The sequence below is a fragment of the Dromiciops gliroides genome, chromosome 2, assembly GCF_019393635.1.
Source record: "Dromiciops gliroides isolate mDroGli1 chromosome 2, mDroGli1.pri, whole genome shotgun sequence".
NCBI lineage: Eukaryota > Metazoa > Chordata > Mammalia > Microbiotheria > Microbiotheriidae > Dromiciops > Dromiciops gliroides.
The window spans coordinates 287,608,660-287,622,941 of record NC_057862.1 but is presented as its reverse complement, the minus strand read 5'-3'; the positions used below and the strand labels follow the sequence as shown (position 1 = coordinate 287,622,941).

Genomic DNA, 14,282 nt, shown 5'->3' with positions numbered 1-14,282 from the left:
ACTTGATCCTCACAACAATCCTGGGAATCAGGTTCTATTTGTATTCCCATCTTACAGGGGAGGAAACTGAGATAAAGCAGAAATGAAGTGACTTGCCCAGGGTCAGAGAGCTGGTGAGTATCTGAGGTTGGATTTGAATTCCAGCCAGTTGTTTATGCTCCAATCCAAATAGATTCCTCTTACCATCCCCAAAAAGCCCTGTGCTGTTTCACCTCTATGCCTTCATTCAGTTTCCTGGGCCTGGAATGACTTCCCTCTCCTTCCTTACCTGCTGGATTTCCTAGTAGAAGCCAACTTCTATGATACCTTTTCCACAAGGCCTTGATTGATTCCCTTGATGAGATATAACCTGCCCCTGAGATGTTGCAACCATCCTTCTTGAGGAAGTCCTCTCCAATGAATCTGTCCTGCAACACTGTGCACTTAGAACTATCTGTGGGCCTTACAAGAAAGCAGCATGGGAGTGGTGACCACATCTTAGCTAAACTTTTCATCTCCCTCAGTTCCTGGCACAGTTCTCTGTACACAGCAGATGGTCAGTGATACTGGCTATTATGAACATCAGGCCTCAGACCTGCAGCCCCACCTGTCTGAGCTCTGATCTCCTTACCTCTCCTCCATTGGCATACTCCATCACAAAGCAGAGGCGGTCATGCGTCTGGAATGAGTACTTCAGTGCCTAAAAAGAGAGACAAGATCAGACCTTTCAAACTACAGGGAATATCACAAGCCTGCTAGTCCTGCTCCCCACCCCCACATTTTATAAATGAGGAAAACAAGGCCCAGAAGGAACCTGCCTAAGATGCCAAAGATGGCCATGCTTGGGTCCTGCTAACTCCAAATCTGAACTCACTAGCCAACCCTCATGTACACGCTGTCCTTGGTGCCCTATATGTTTGTACAGCTCTTCTCCCAATGAGATCATGAGCTCCCTGAGAGCAGAGGCCGGGTCTGCTCCTCTCCTATCTCTTCCACAGGTGAACTGAATACAGGATAAAACAAAAGAGGGGAGCTCAGCAAAGATCTGTTAACTTTGGATTGTGGCTAAAGCCTGAAGATAGCAGAGCTTGGTGGTGCTGTGCATAGAGCACCAGACCTGGAGTCAGGAAAACTCATCTTCTTCAGTTTAAATCTGTCCTCAGATTTAGCTGTGTGATCCTGGAAAAGTCACTTAACCCTGTTTGCCTCAGTTTCCTCATCTGTAAAATGAACTGGAGAAGGAAATGGCAAACCACTCCAGTATCTGTGCCAAGAAAACCCCAAATGGAGTCATGAAAAGTTGGACACAACTGACCAAGACCACCACCACAATCTCATAGGTAGGGCAGCTAGGTGGTGCAGTAGACAGAGTGCTGGGCCTGGAGTCAGGAAGACTCATCTTCCTGAGTTCAAATCTAGCCTCAGACATTTACTAGTTATATGACCCTGGGCAAGTGACTTAACTCTGTTTGCCTCAGTTTCCTCATCTGTGAAATGAGTGGAGAAGGAAATGGCAACAAACCACTCCAGTATCTCTGCCAAGAAAACCACAAATGGGGTCACAAAGAGTCAGACACAACTGAAAAATGGCTGAACCTTACAGTTACCAAACACTTTCTTCACAAGACTCCACAAGAAAGTTGGTATAAACAGTACTGGAGAAGGAAACAGCCTCAGCAAAGAGAAATTATTTGCCCAGTGTTATACGGCTAGTAAGAGGAAATGTTTTATAATGGAAGAATGCCTGAGTTCTGGTCCTGGGCCTGTCACTAACTCAGTGTGTGACCTTCCACCAAGACTCTTCTCCAAACTAGGTATGCCTCATTTTACCCCCCCTCCATTAAAATGATGAAATTAAACCAATTGGTCTCCCAAGATCCCTCCCAGTTTTGATTCTAAGTGACGTGGCCAGAACTCAAGCCCAGGTCTCCTGCCTCCAGTAATTTTTTTCACTGTACTAACAGTTTATTGAATGGAAAGGAACGGAACAGAAAAGCATTTAGTAAGAACTTACTAAGTGCTAATCACTGTCATCCTATGGCCAGTGGGAACCGAGCTGTGGGGCAACAAACAGGGGTTGGCTGGGCAAGGGATGAGTCTGTGGTTCCCTCTGGGTGGCGGGAGGTGTTGCAGGTCTGTTTCCCACAGCCTATTAGAGCATGGGGACAGGAGATGACTGGTCCCCAGGCTGGCAGACCTTCTTTTTGCCCTTTTCCTCTGGCTTTTCTGCCTTGGATCTTTGTCTTACAACCTATAATTTTTCGATGCAGGATACTTTCTGCCTGGATGGACTAACAATGCCTAACAGAGGTAGTAGCCTTGTTCTTTAAAGAGACACACAAACACAGGTATAGCCTGCAAAAGTGGGTATTCATCACAACTCAGGTGGGCTTGTGCCAAAAATTTGTAGCTATCGCTCCCTGCCCCTTGTGGATTGTGGGGTTACCAATGGCCACTTCCAGGACACTCCAGTGAGGCTGGCACTGAGGTTATTGTTAAGGAGCCAGGCTCTGCCAGGAGTTCAACACGAGTCCAGTGGAGGCAGCAGGAATCGAGGGATTCCCAGACCTTTCAGCTGTGCTCAAGGATACCTCTGTGTAAGTGTGGCATCAATGCTAGATCAGCCAAGAATTTGCCTAACTGTGCTTTTATTTCATCTCATTTTTCCCCCTTCTTTTAAAGTAAGGGCTTTTCCGTGAGCTATGACATACAGGTGAGCCCTTTGATGGATTATTCTTGGGAATGGAACATCAAGGGAAGCCCATGGAATTGTTCGTTGTTCTTCCCTCTTCAAAGGTATTATTAGAGGGTGCAACTAGGTGGCGCAGTGGATAAGGCTCCAGCCCTGGATTCAGGAGGACCTGAATTCAAATCCAGCCTCAGACACTTGACACTTACTAGCTGTGTGACCTTGGGCAAGTCACTTAACCCTCATTGCCCAGCAAAAAACAAAAAACAAAAAACAAAAGGCATTATCAGCCTCCTACGTATGTTGAAAGTTTTGTTACTGTTCAGTTGTTTTAGTCCTGTCCAACTCTTTCTGACTCCATTTAGGGTTTTCTTGGTAAAGATACTGAAGTGGTGTGCCATTTCCTCTCCCAGCTCATTTTACAGATGAGGAAACTGAGGCAAACAGGGTGAAGTGATTTGCCCATGGTCATACAGCTAATAAGTGTCTGAGGCCAGATCTGAACTCAGGTCTTCTTGACTCTGGTTCCAGCGCTCTATCCACTGCGTCCCCTAGCTGCCCTATTAACTATAAAGCACTCTATTAAAATGTTCACTGTTATCTTTATCATTAATGTAGCTCACACCTACTAATTTTCTAACACTGATGAAAGGGCCTTAGCTGTACCTGACTCTTCATGACCCCAATTGGGTTTTCTTGGCAAAGATACTGGAGTGGTTTTCCATTTCCTTCTCCACTCATTTTACAGATGAAGAAAGTGAGGCAAACAGGGTTAAGTGACTTTCCCAGGGTCATATAACTAGTAAATGTCTAAGGCTAGATTTGAACTCGGGAAGATGAGTCTTTCTGACTTCAGGCCCAGCGCTCTGTCTACTGCACCACCTAGCTGGCCTAACTATGAAATCCCACAGCCAGTAAGTAAAGTATCTAGGGCCAGATCTGAACTTGAGTTTGCCTGTCACTCTATCTATAATAATAAACATATAGCAACTCACATTTTTATGAAAGGCAGCACAGCACAGCAGATAGTGAATAGGGTTTAAATCCTGCCTCTGACATATACTGCCAGTGTAATAACCCTGGACAAGGCAATTTTCTCTAACTTACGTAATTAGCACAGAAGATACTGACCAGCATTGAGAGAGAAAGTTCCTCACTTGGGTGGGGAGGTGAGGGCTCCCTACATCAATGAAATCATTGGTCCAAGCCCTAGCCCTCTCACATTTCCCTAACACTTTAAAGTTCATAGGATAGGGGCAGCTAGATGGCACAGTGGATAGAGCACCGGCCCTGGAGTCAGGAGTACCTGAGTTCGGGTCCGGCCTCAGACACTTAACACTTACTAGCTGTGTGACCCTGGGCAAGTCACTTAACCCCAATTGCCTCACTAAAAAAAAAAAAAAAAAAAAGTTCATAGGATAATTTCCTCATAACAATCTTATGAGGTAGTTAGTACAGATATTATCATTCTCATTATTACCTCCATTTTACAGATAAGTAAAGTGAGGCAACTGGCCCAGGTTCATGTGACTACTAAGAGTCGGGGCTGACACTCAAACCCACATTTCCTGACTCTGGGTCTGGGGCCCAGCTGCCTCTATCTTCTGCACAAAACTGTACTGCTGCTATACACAGGCACATAAAGGAAGGACCTTGGAGTGTCTCCAGTTTAACCCAGAATGCCCTCTACAGATCCCTCCAAAGTGGCTGCCAGCCCTTAAGGGAAGCCCTTCCGTGATGGTGTCCTCTCCACAACTCCCAAAGCAGCTCCAGGACAGCTCAGATCATTAGAAAGATTTTCCTTATGTAGAGTCCAAATCTGCTACTTTGCAATTTCCAAAGGCTTTAGTCCTGCCCTCTGAGACTAAGCAAAACAAGCCTAATTCTTCTTTGACCTGAGAGCCATTCCAATATTTGAAGCAAGTTACAGTGTCACACTGAGATCTCAGGTCTTGTCCTTTCCAGGTTAAAAGTGAAGGGAGGGGGGCAGCTAGGTGGCTCAGTGGATAAAGCACTGGCTCTGGATTCAGGAGGACCTGAGTTCAAATCCGGCCTCAGATACTTGACACTTGCTAGCTGTGTGACCTTGGGCAAGACACTTAACCCTCATTGCCCCACCAAAAAAAAAAAAAAAAAGTGAAGGGAGGGGGCAGCTAGATGGCGCAGTGGATAGAGCACCGGCCCTGGATTCAGAAGTACCTGAGTTCAAATCCGGCCTCAGACACTTAACACTTACTAGCTGTGTGACCCTGGGCAAGTCACTTAACCCCAATTGCCCCGCAAAAAAAACAAAAAAAACAAAAAAACAAACAAAAAAAAAGTGAAGGGAGGTGGGGCAGCTAGGTGGCGCAGTGGATAAGCACCGGCCCTGGATTCAGGAGTACCTGAGTTCAAATCTGGCCTCAGACACTTGACACTTACTAGCTGTGTGACCCTGGGCAAGTCACTTAACCCCAATTGCCTCACTAAAAAAACTAAAATAAAAACTAAAAAAAAAAACAATAAATGCTTAATGCCCAAAGACTGGTGCTAAAGCTTCTAATTTAGGGGGCAGCTAGGTGGCACAGTGGATAGAGCACCAGCCATGGATTCATGAGTACCTGAGTTCAAATCCGGCCTCAGACACTTAACACTTACTAGCTGTGTGACCCTGGGCAAGTCACTTAAACCCAACTGCCTCACTAAAAATAAAAAAATAAATTAAAAAAAAAAAGTGAAGGGAGACGGGGCAGCTAGGTGGCACAGTGGATAGAGCACTAGCCCTGGATTCAGGAGGACCTAAGTTCAAATCCAGCCTCAGACACTTGATACTTACTAGCTGTATGACCTTGCTAGGGCTGTTATTCTTGTTCTGAATTGTATTCCACTGGATTCTATCTGTCCTCTTCTGAACATTGTAAAATCCATACTCCCAAAATCTAAGATGCATGCCAGATTATACCCATATTCCTCTCAACATTGGGGGGAAAGGGGAAATCGAACTTTTTTTTTTTATTTAAAGTTTTTAGGACAGCTAGGTAGGCGCAGTGGATAAAGCACCAGCCCTGGATTCAGGAGGACCTGACTTTAAATCTGGCCTCAGACACTTGACTTGCTAGTTGTGTGACCCTGGGCAAGTCACTTAATCCTCACTGCCCTGCCCCCCCCCCAAAAAAAAGTTTTGAAAAAATGAATGTTAAAAAAAGTTTTTAGATGTAACTGGGAGAAAAATAAAATATTGGTTTTTTTAAAAGAAGAAAGAGCAAGCTAGGTCCATCACTGGCTCTAGATAGAGTTGTATGGTGAAGCAGGCCACTCATAAGATGGCTTTTGACCCCCTACCTCATGATAAGAAGCGCAAACACTTACTGTCAGGAACGGGTGCCTTGAGTTCTGTAAGACACGGTTCTCCGTAAGCGTATGTGCGACCTCATCCTACAAGACAAGAGCCAAAGATGGGCATCCCTCTCCCACCTGGGACTCCAAAGCTCCAGTGGGAACCCTACCTCCTCCCCTCCCCCATTGACCAGCCTCTTCCAAGCCCAGCCCGGGCTCACCTTGGCCACGATGACTTCCTTCTTGAGGATCTTCATAGCATAGTATCGCCCAGTTGCCTTCTCCTTCACTAGGATCACCTTCCCAAATGTGCCTTTGCCCAGCAGCTTCAGGTATTCGAACTCATTCATCGTCTGGAAAGGCATTTCAGACAGGCAGAGTCAGTGCTGGCTAAGCAGGAAGGCATTCACTCAGGGGGCTTCTGTTTGAAGACGTAACAGAGCCTCGCACCACAACTAAAAATACATTTCTAGAGAGAAAACCAGGTGGCAGAGCAAAGTTCCATCCTTGGAAACCACTCTTGGCGTATCAAGGACAAGATGAGGGGCCCAGCTGTCCTTGAGACACTCTTCATTGCACCAGACAGATCTCCCTCCAGACACCGTTAGCCCAGAAGCTTTTCCACGGGAGACCAGGGGTAAGGGGAAAGCAGAGAGCTTTCTCCAACATGCTTTAACCAAATATTAAACAACTTAAAATTCACAATTTTATAATGAGAATGGAGAGGAAAGCAGGAAGGGTATGAAGTCTGCCACCAGGAATACCACCTGATATTGGTACTGCCACCACTGCTGACTTCTCCAAGTCATCCCTGTCTCCAGCCCCTCAAAGGCAACAATCCCCTAACCATGGGACCAGAGCACTGCAGAACAGGGCAAGGTTTGGGGGGGATACAGGGGCTCACTCATCCCGGATGGCCCATCCTCACCACTTTGTGCTTGGGCTTTGTCGTAGACACTTCCATCTCCTCTGCCCCAGAATTGTCGCTGGGTGAGCCTGATCGGAAGTCCATCAGTTCTTCCTCTTGCTTTTTCAGGCTGTCGGCCACCATCTGTATGGCTTTGGTCCATTCTTCCCTAAAAGGGGGTCATGGCCCCAATTGAGAAATGGTCAAAGGATATGAACAGGCAGTTTTCTGATGAAGAAACCAAAGCTATCTATTCCCATATGAAAAAATGCTCTAAATCTCTAATGATTAGAGAGATGCCAATTAAAACAACTCTGAGGTACCACCTGACACCTATCAGATTGCCTAAAATTACAAAAAAGGAAAATAATAAATGTTGGAGAAGCTGTGGAAAAATCGGAACACGAATGCATTGTTGGTGGAGCTGTGAACTGATCCAACCATTCTGGAGAGCAATTTGGAATTATGCCCAAAGGGCGATAAAGCTGTGCATACCCTTTGACCCAGCAATATCACTTTTGGGTCTTTTGCCCAAAGAAATCATGGGAAGCGGAAAGGGACCCACATGTACAAAAATATTTAGAGCTGCTCTTTATGTGGTGGCAAGGAATTGGAAGTTGAGGGGATGCCCATCAATTGGGGAATGGCTGGACAAGTTGTGGTATATGAATACAATGGAATACTGTTGTGCTGTAAGAAACAATGAGCAGGAGGAGTTCAGAGAAACCTGGAGGGTCTTGCGGGGGCTGATGATGAGTGAGATGAGCAGAACCAGAAGACCATTGTACACAGTATCATCAACATTGTGTGTTGACCTACTGTGATGGACTAGATTCTTCTCACCAATGCAATGGTACAGAAGAGTTCCAGGGGATTCATGATGGAAGAAGATCTCCAAATCCAGGAAAAAAAAAAAGAACTGTGGAGTATAGATGCTGAATGAACCATACTACTTCTTTTGTTTTTGGTGCTGATGTTTATCTATTTTGAGGTTTGTCGTCATTGCTCTGATTTTTCTCTTATAACATGACTAATGCAAAATATGTTTAATGTTATTGTGTGTGTGTATGTGTGTGTATATATATATATATATATATATATATATATATATAAATAAAACCTATATCAGATTGCCTGCTGTCTAGGGGAAGGGGGAGGGAGGGAGAAAAAATCTGAAATTGGAGAGCTTGTATAAACAAAAGTTGAAAACTATCTTTACATATAATGGGGAAAAAAATAAAATACTTTATTAATTTAAAAAAAAAGGGGGGGGTCATGGAAGGTAGGGGTCAGGCTAGGCCTTCCTCTCCTGCTGCCCCACAGGGCAATACCTCTCCCAACCCCAGTTGCTGCCCAGGTAAGAAAGGATTCAGCTAACCATGTCTTCTCTCTGCTTGACCTCAATGGATTTTGGCAATATTCATTCATTCATTCATTCATAGCTAACAGTTATATAGTGCTTAAAAGTCTTCAAAACACTTTACATATATTATTTCATTTGCTCGTCACAGCAAACGTAATTAGTGCTTGCTAAATGCTAAGCTATTTGTTGGGAGCTGCTGATGGCAAGACTACAATTCCAGAAAGTTACACCAGATCTTAAATGCCAGCCTAATCTAATCCTAAACCAGAACGTCCTTAAGAGCAACTCTGACAAAGAGTTTAAGAGTTTAATACTTCCTGTGATGGGAAACTCTCTATGCCAAGATAGCTCACTGAACTTTTAGACAGTTCTAAATAGTAGACATGGTTTTATTTCTATTGACCTGAGGTAAAGAGGATACAGTCCCTGCCTGTGAAAGACTCAGTTTTTCAGAGTAAGAAGAGACACATATATACAGATTAAATGTAATACAAATAAGAACATGATTAAGTGAATAAGAGAAATACAGTTTTCTGGAATCAGATTAGAGAGAGAGAGAGAGAGAGAGACAGACAGACAGACAGACAGACATCACTCCCAGATTGGGGTGGGGGTAAACAGGATTAGCTCTGGGCTTCAAATTTTCCTCAAGATGGATTTGTTCTTTTTGGGCTCTGGAAGGTAGGGCTAAGGTCAATGGTAGGGGAAGAAGAGTGGGTAGTGAGCTCTCTGCCAATGGAGGTGTGCGAGCAAAGGCTGGATAATTGCTTGCCAGGGATGGTACAGAGCAATGTCGGTAGGCAGAAAGAGTCCTGAAATGAGGGTCGGGACACCTGGACTCTAGTCCCAATTCAACCACTACCTTGCTGATTAACCTCAGGTGAGTCCCTTCTTTTCTCTGAGACCCAATTTCCTCATTTATAAATTGGAGCAGCCCTTTGGGGGCTTATAATGAAAGAAGGATTGATACCAGTCTATCTCCTCAGATAGACCAGTCCTGAAGAGTATCCACCTAATGAGGCGTGTCAGCCTCTGCAGAATCAGAGGTCCAACTGGGTTTAGGATTGGGAAGTCTCTTGTGATCAAGTCTAAATTCATTTTAAAGGAGAGAGAACTGAGGCCCCCCTGAGAAGAGCCATGACTTGCCAATGTTAGACAGGTAACACACTGGTATTAAAGCGCAGGCACTCCGACTCAAACTCCAGAACTTTTGAGGATACACCTCCCTCCTTTCTTCCCCCTCGTCCCCCTTCCCATCTGTCTCTGGGAGGGGTTTCTCTATTAAACATGAATGAAACATACCGCTCCTCGGGGGTCTCCACGTGAAACGTTCTCTCAATTACCGTGGTCCACTGCAGGCAGCGGATGATGAATGTATTGGGTTTGGGTCGCTCTGTCTTCATCAGCTGGCATTCTACCACAGTCAAGGAAAAGAAGTCACGGTACGTAAGCAGGTTTAAATAATCATTTGTCTTTATTCCGATCCCTCGAGTGGCTTCGATTCATCAGCCAGGGAATGTTCCTTGTGCGCTCCTCAGGGAGGCACAGTAACCGTCTGCATGCAGTTCAGGGGAGGGAGGGGCTGAGAAGCCGGGGGACCTGGGCAAACACTCTGGGTCTTTGGCCCCCTGTGTCGGGGCAGGGAAGCGGGCTATTTGGATCACACAGGAGTCAAAGAAAGGGATCCAAACAGATCAAGGAGGAGGAAGAAAAGCACTAGACAGATCTCTTCTCAGACCTTAGTTTTAATTCTGCCTCTGCCCCCTAACTAGCTGGGTGATCTTGGGAAAGTCTTTCCCTTCTCTGAGACCCAGTTGTCTCTGGGTTAAATGAAAGGATTGGATTTGTTGACCTCTTCAGGTTCCTTCTACCATTAAATCCTCCGGTAATCCCTACCACCCACATTGGGTTCTGATAGCCAACGCGGGCTCTCAGTCAGAAACCACCTCCAATCCTAGGGAGGGGGGTTCACAGACAGGGAGGGCCACTTTGGAGATTATGCCCCAAAAGAAAGAATGTTGTGAAATTAGTGGCAAATTAGTGGGAAAAGCAATGGGATTTAGAATCAGGAGACCTGGGTTCCAACACGCTGCCCCAATCCTACCATCATCTTATGATCCTAAGCAAATCACTTAACCTACAGGAGCCTCCGTTTCCTCATCTGTTAATCTCTACTCCCATTTGCTATAAATCCAGAGCTTATATTCATTGGCCCTTCTGGGTGGGAATACCTGAAAGCTACCCCATCCCCTTATGCCCCCAACCTAAGACAAAAACAAGAACATTCTCAATGTCTAATAACCAGCATACAGGTATGAACCTGTTGAACTGTAGAGGCCCCCTAAACGTGTATTTGTACACACTAATGGCTCGGGACAAACAGGATATCCAAGGGACAGCAGGAAGGAAATGCCAATAGAAAGTACTGAATTTAAGGTCTGGGTTCAAATTCTGGCTCTGGCTCTTATTAGTTGGGTTACTCTGAGCACGTTGTTCCTCTTTCCTCCTCCACAAAGATACCCTGGTCTCTCTCACCTCAATGCCACTACTATTTCCTATGCCTCAAATGTCTTTTCTCCAACTACCCAGTTCCCATCCATCTTTCAAAAGCCTCTTGTCTCCAAGCTCTCGTCTAATCCTTAAATCAAAAGCAATCTCCCTCCTCCCATCCCCTCACACCCCACTTTGCGCGTACTCTGTACTGCACACATCACCCTATTAAACTGTCAGCTGCATGAGGGGAGGGCCCATATCTGACTGAAAATTCTTATCTCCCTTAGCTCTCTCATCCAGATATCTGATAGATGATAGAAGCTTCATCTTGGGAGCCATCTAGTCCAACTTGTACCTGAACAAGAATCCATGAGGTGTTCATTGAACTGAATCAAACAGGGATCCTGGAAGGGCAGGTCTGGTTTTACTTTATTTCAATTTGATCCAAACCCTTACTGCTGTAATCACCTACCGGATGAGGCATGCCACATGAGGAAAGAGTCTGGTGAATTCTATGAGCAGTGGTTGTTACTCTGAATATCTAACCCCTCTAAGTACTGGAAAGGTCAAATGTTACTGGGGGGCAGCATCTCTGATAATTCCACACAAAGGAGCCATGAAGGAATCTGAGAATTAAGTGTTCCCCACCTGCTCTAAGTCCTATAAAAGCTCACCCACTACACGGTGTCCAGGAAAGACAAGGGGAAAAAAGGAAGCTTTTTGAAAAAAATTTAAAATTCCAAGATTGTTAGCACACCCTCCCCTCACAGGATCAGAACCTGGGAGGGAAACTCTTGAAGGCTCAGGATGGGGGCCCAGCCTGGGGAATCCAGGCTGTCTGTGGAGAATGTCTGGAATTCCATCTCAAGCACTAGCAACCAAGCAGGTTAGGGGCTTTTCAGGGCATGGGAACTGACCTTGCAGAGGGGCCCTGAGGGTCAGGGGCACACATCAGATATTGAACAATCCCAGCTCCCTGGCTGCCCGTCAGAACTTGCCTGGCTCCCCAGCCCAACCAGCTGCCCTTAGGGATCAGAGATGAGAATTCACTGCACAGAGAGTTGAACCAATCTGGGCAAGAGGCAAGAGTCACAAGCTTGCTACAAAGCCCACCCCCACCCCCAGGAGCAGGGAGGAGAGGAGGGGGGATGGATGGGAGGAGAGGAGGGGGGATGGATGGAATGAGAGAAGAACATCACAAGGACTCACTCAATTTTTGCAGTTACCAAGCAAGCTCTTCCAAACTGTGCCACGTCTCTGGCTACCCGTCCAAAACCCAAGCATACTGTACATTCAAGCAGCAAATCCTACCCTGCTCAGGCCTTGCTCTGGTGGCCCCCTCCTCCAGGGCATCATCTTTGACAACCGCATCAAACACCCTGCTTGGATTTCCTAACAACCCTGCTGTTCGTGGCTTCCTCAAATCTAGCAAAGCAGAATTCTCTAAGGACGGAGGGCTTCAGTCTGCTCCTTTTCTATACTCCCTCCCTATCCCCAGCAGACTGGAACACAGGACTGGGCACCAAGAAGAAGGGCTTAATGACCTGCCCAATTAAACATTTACTGTGTCCCTACTATGAGCTTGGCACTTCAGCAGCTGAGACAAAAAATGGAAGCTAATTAAGCCAGCCCTCGGGAGCTCACAATGTGGCTGGGGAAGTTATATCAGAGAGGGGGAAAAAAAGATAACACTATGGGGCAATCAATCTATGATTAGGTAGGAACTAAAGGCATAAGCATCAAAGGAAGAACTGTGGGAGCTCACAGGAAGGAGAGGACCCTGGGCACCGCTAGCATTAGAGAAGGCATGATTTAAACAGGGCCTTGGAAGAAAAGTAAGATCTAGGCTAAGAGGAAGGATCCCCGAGTTGCTCCTGGGCATTTGTAGGCTCATTTCCCACTATACTCAGCATAAGAGTGGAATGAGAGCGACCTCAAGGCCAGGAGTGTACAGGTCATGCAGAGGAAGGTTCTGGGCTCTGGTCCCTGGGTCTCTTTCTGACCATCAGCCCAGGGCCAAACGAAATGGGCCATCCTCCTGTCAGCACACCAATGGGCAGGATTGCAGAAAGACAGCATTCAGAGGCGGAATCACTGAGTCCAACCCCCTCCTGCCTGAACTACCCAACAGCCTTCTAATTGGTCTCCCTGCCTCAAGCCTTTTCCCCATCCCCTCTACACCTGACAAACAGATATTCTCCAGATACAGATGGGCCACGTCACTCCCCTTCTCAAAAATCTTTTTATTGTCCCTGAATAAAATGCATCTTCAAAGCCCTCCGCGCAAAATTTCCATCGACCTGTCCAGCCTTATTTCTTATTACTCCCCTTCCCATAGCTGACGGATCAGACCAGCTGGTTTGGTGGCAGTTTCCTGTACAGGATGCCCTATCTCTCTCTCTGTGTGCAGGTGAGCCTTTAGGTGTTGGAGCTCATACTTAAGTCTCCTCAATGAGTCTGGTTTTCCCCATCTTTTGTGTCCTGGCTACCCATGTTCCCTAGATTCTTACAATAACCCTGTGAGGCAGGCAGTCTAAGTTTTATTTTTCCCTATCATAGGTAAGGAAGAGGAGGTGCAAAAAGGTGAACTGATTAGCCCAAGGTCATAGAGCTAATTAGTAGTGAGCTAGAACCTGGCTTTCTTTCCACTATACCATCACACCAATTAATTCTCTTGCATACATCAGGTTTGTAAAGGCAGAGACAGAGAGAAACATACAGAGAGAGAGAGAGAAAGAGACAGACAGACAGACAGACAGACACACACACACACACACACACACACACACAGATGAGGGGGTGAGAGGGAGAGAGGAGAGAAGAATCTAATCACCCCCTTGCCCAAATCAGCATTTTCTACCAATACCTCTCCAACTGCTAACCCTAACTACATGCACAGCAAGATGAATAATAGAGATTTATCATTTAATAACCACTATCATTCAACCATGTCGCAGGGAAGGTTTTTGTTTAGTGAACAATATGCCCCCTAATTGCCCTGCTCAGTCATTAACCAAGAAGACTTCCAAGAGCAGAGCCTTCTCTCTGTTTTAGAACACATTCCAAGCTGGAAAGTATAAACGATACTCACTGGGCACATGGGGTGGGAGCCTGGGGCAGATGGAAGCCCAGGCTGGGAGCCAGAAGACCTGGCTTCCAGGCTTGGTTCTGCCACCAAATCCCTTAGGTGACTCTGGGCATGTCCCCTAACCTCTGAGAGCCTCGGTGACCCCCATATACAAAATGGGGACAACAACATCACTCTAACAGAACATCAGAACCCCAAGGAGCCTTAGAAACCTTCTAGACCAATTCCCTTATTTTACAGAGGAGGAAACTGAGGCTCAGAAGAAAAGGAAAGGATGGTATAAGGGATATAAGGTATATATGGTGAATGGGATATAAGGGATGGTATCTACCTTCATGGGATAGAGGTGAGGATGGTGTTGTGGTAAAAAAAAAAAAGGCTACCTTATAGAGGTTTTCTGTCAGGATCAAATGAGATGATAATATGAATTACATTCTAAACTTTAAAG

At 45.9% G+C, this 14,282-nt stretch overlaps 1 protein-coding gene across 2 annotated transcripts in view; it reads right to left on the bottom strand.

Annotated features, from left to right (window-relative positions):
- AKT1 (AKT serine/threonine kinase 1) overlaps window positions 1-14,282 on the bottom strand; it is a 142,478-nt gene that overhangs the window by 46,275 nt on the left and 81,921 nt on the right. For both annotated transcript variants that reach the window (XM_043984680.1, XM_043984681.1), the window contains exons 4-8: window positions 9,556-9,667; window positions 6,912-7,059; window positions 6,205-6,336; window positions 6,017-6,082; window positions 611-679 (exon numbers count right to left, since the gene is read on the bottom strand). In XM_043984680.1, the coding sequence (XP_043840615.1) occupies window positions 611-679; window positions 6,017-6,082; window positions 6,205-6,336; window positions 6,912-7,059; window positions 9,556-9,667 (527 nt within the window). The remainder of the gene's footprint in view (window positions 1-610; window positions 680-6,016; window positions 6,083-6,204; window positions 6,337-6,911; window positions 7,060-9,555; window positions 9,668-14,282) is intronic.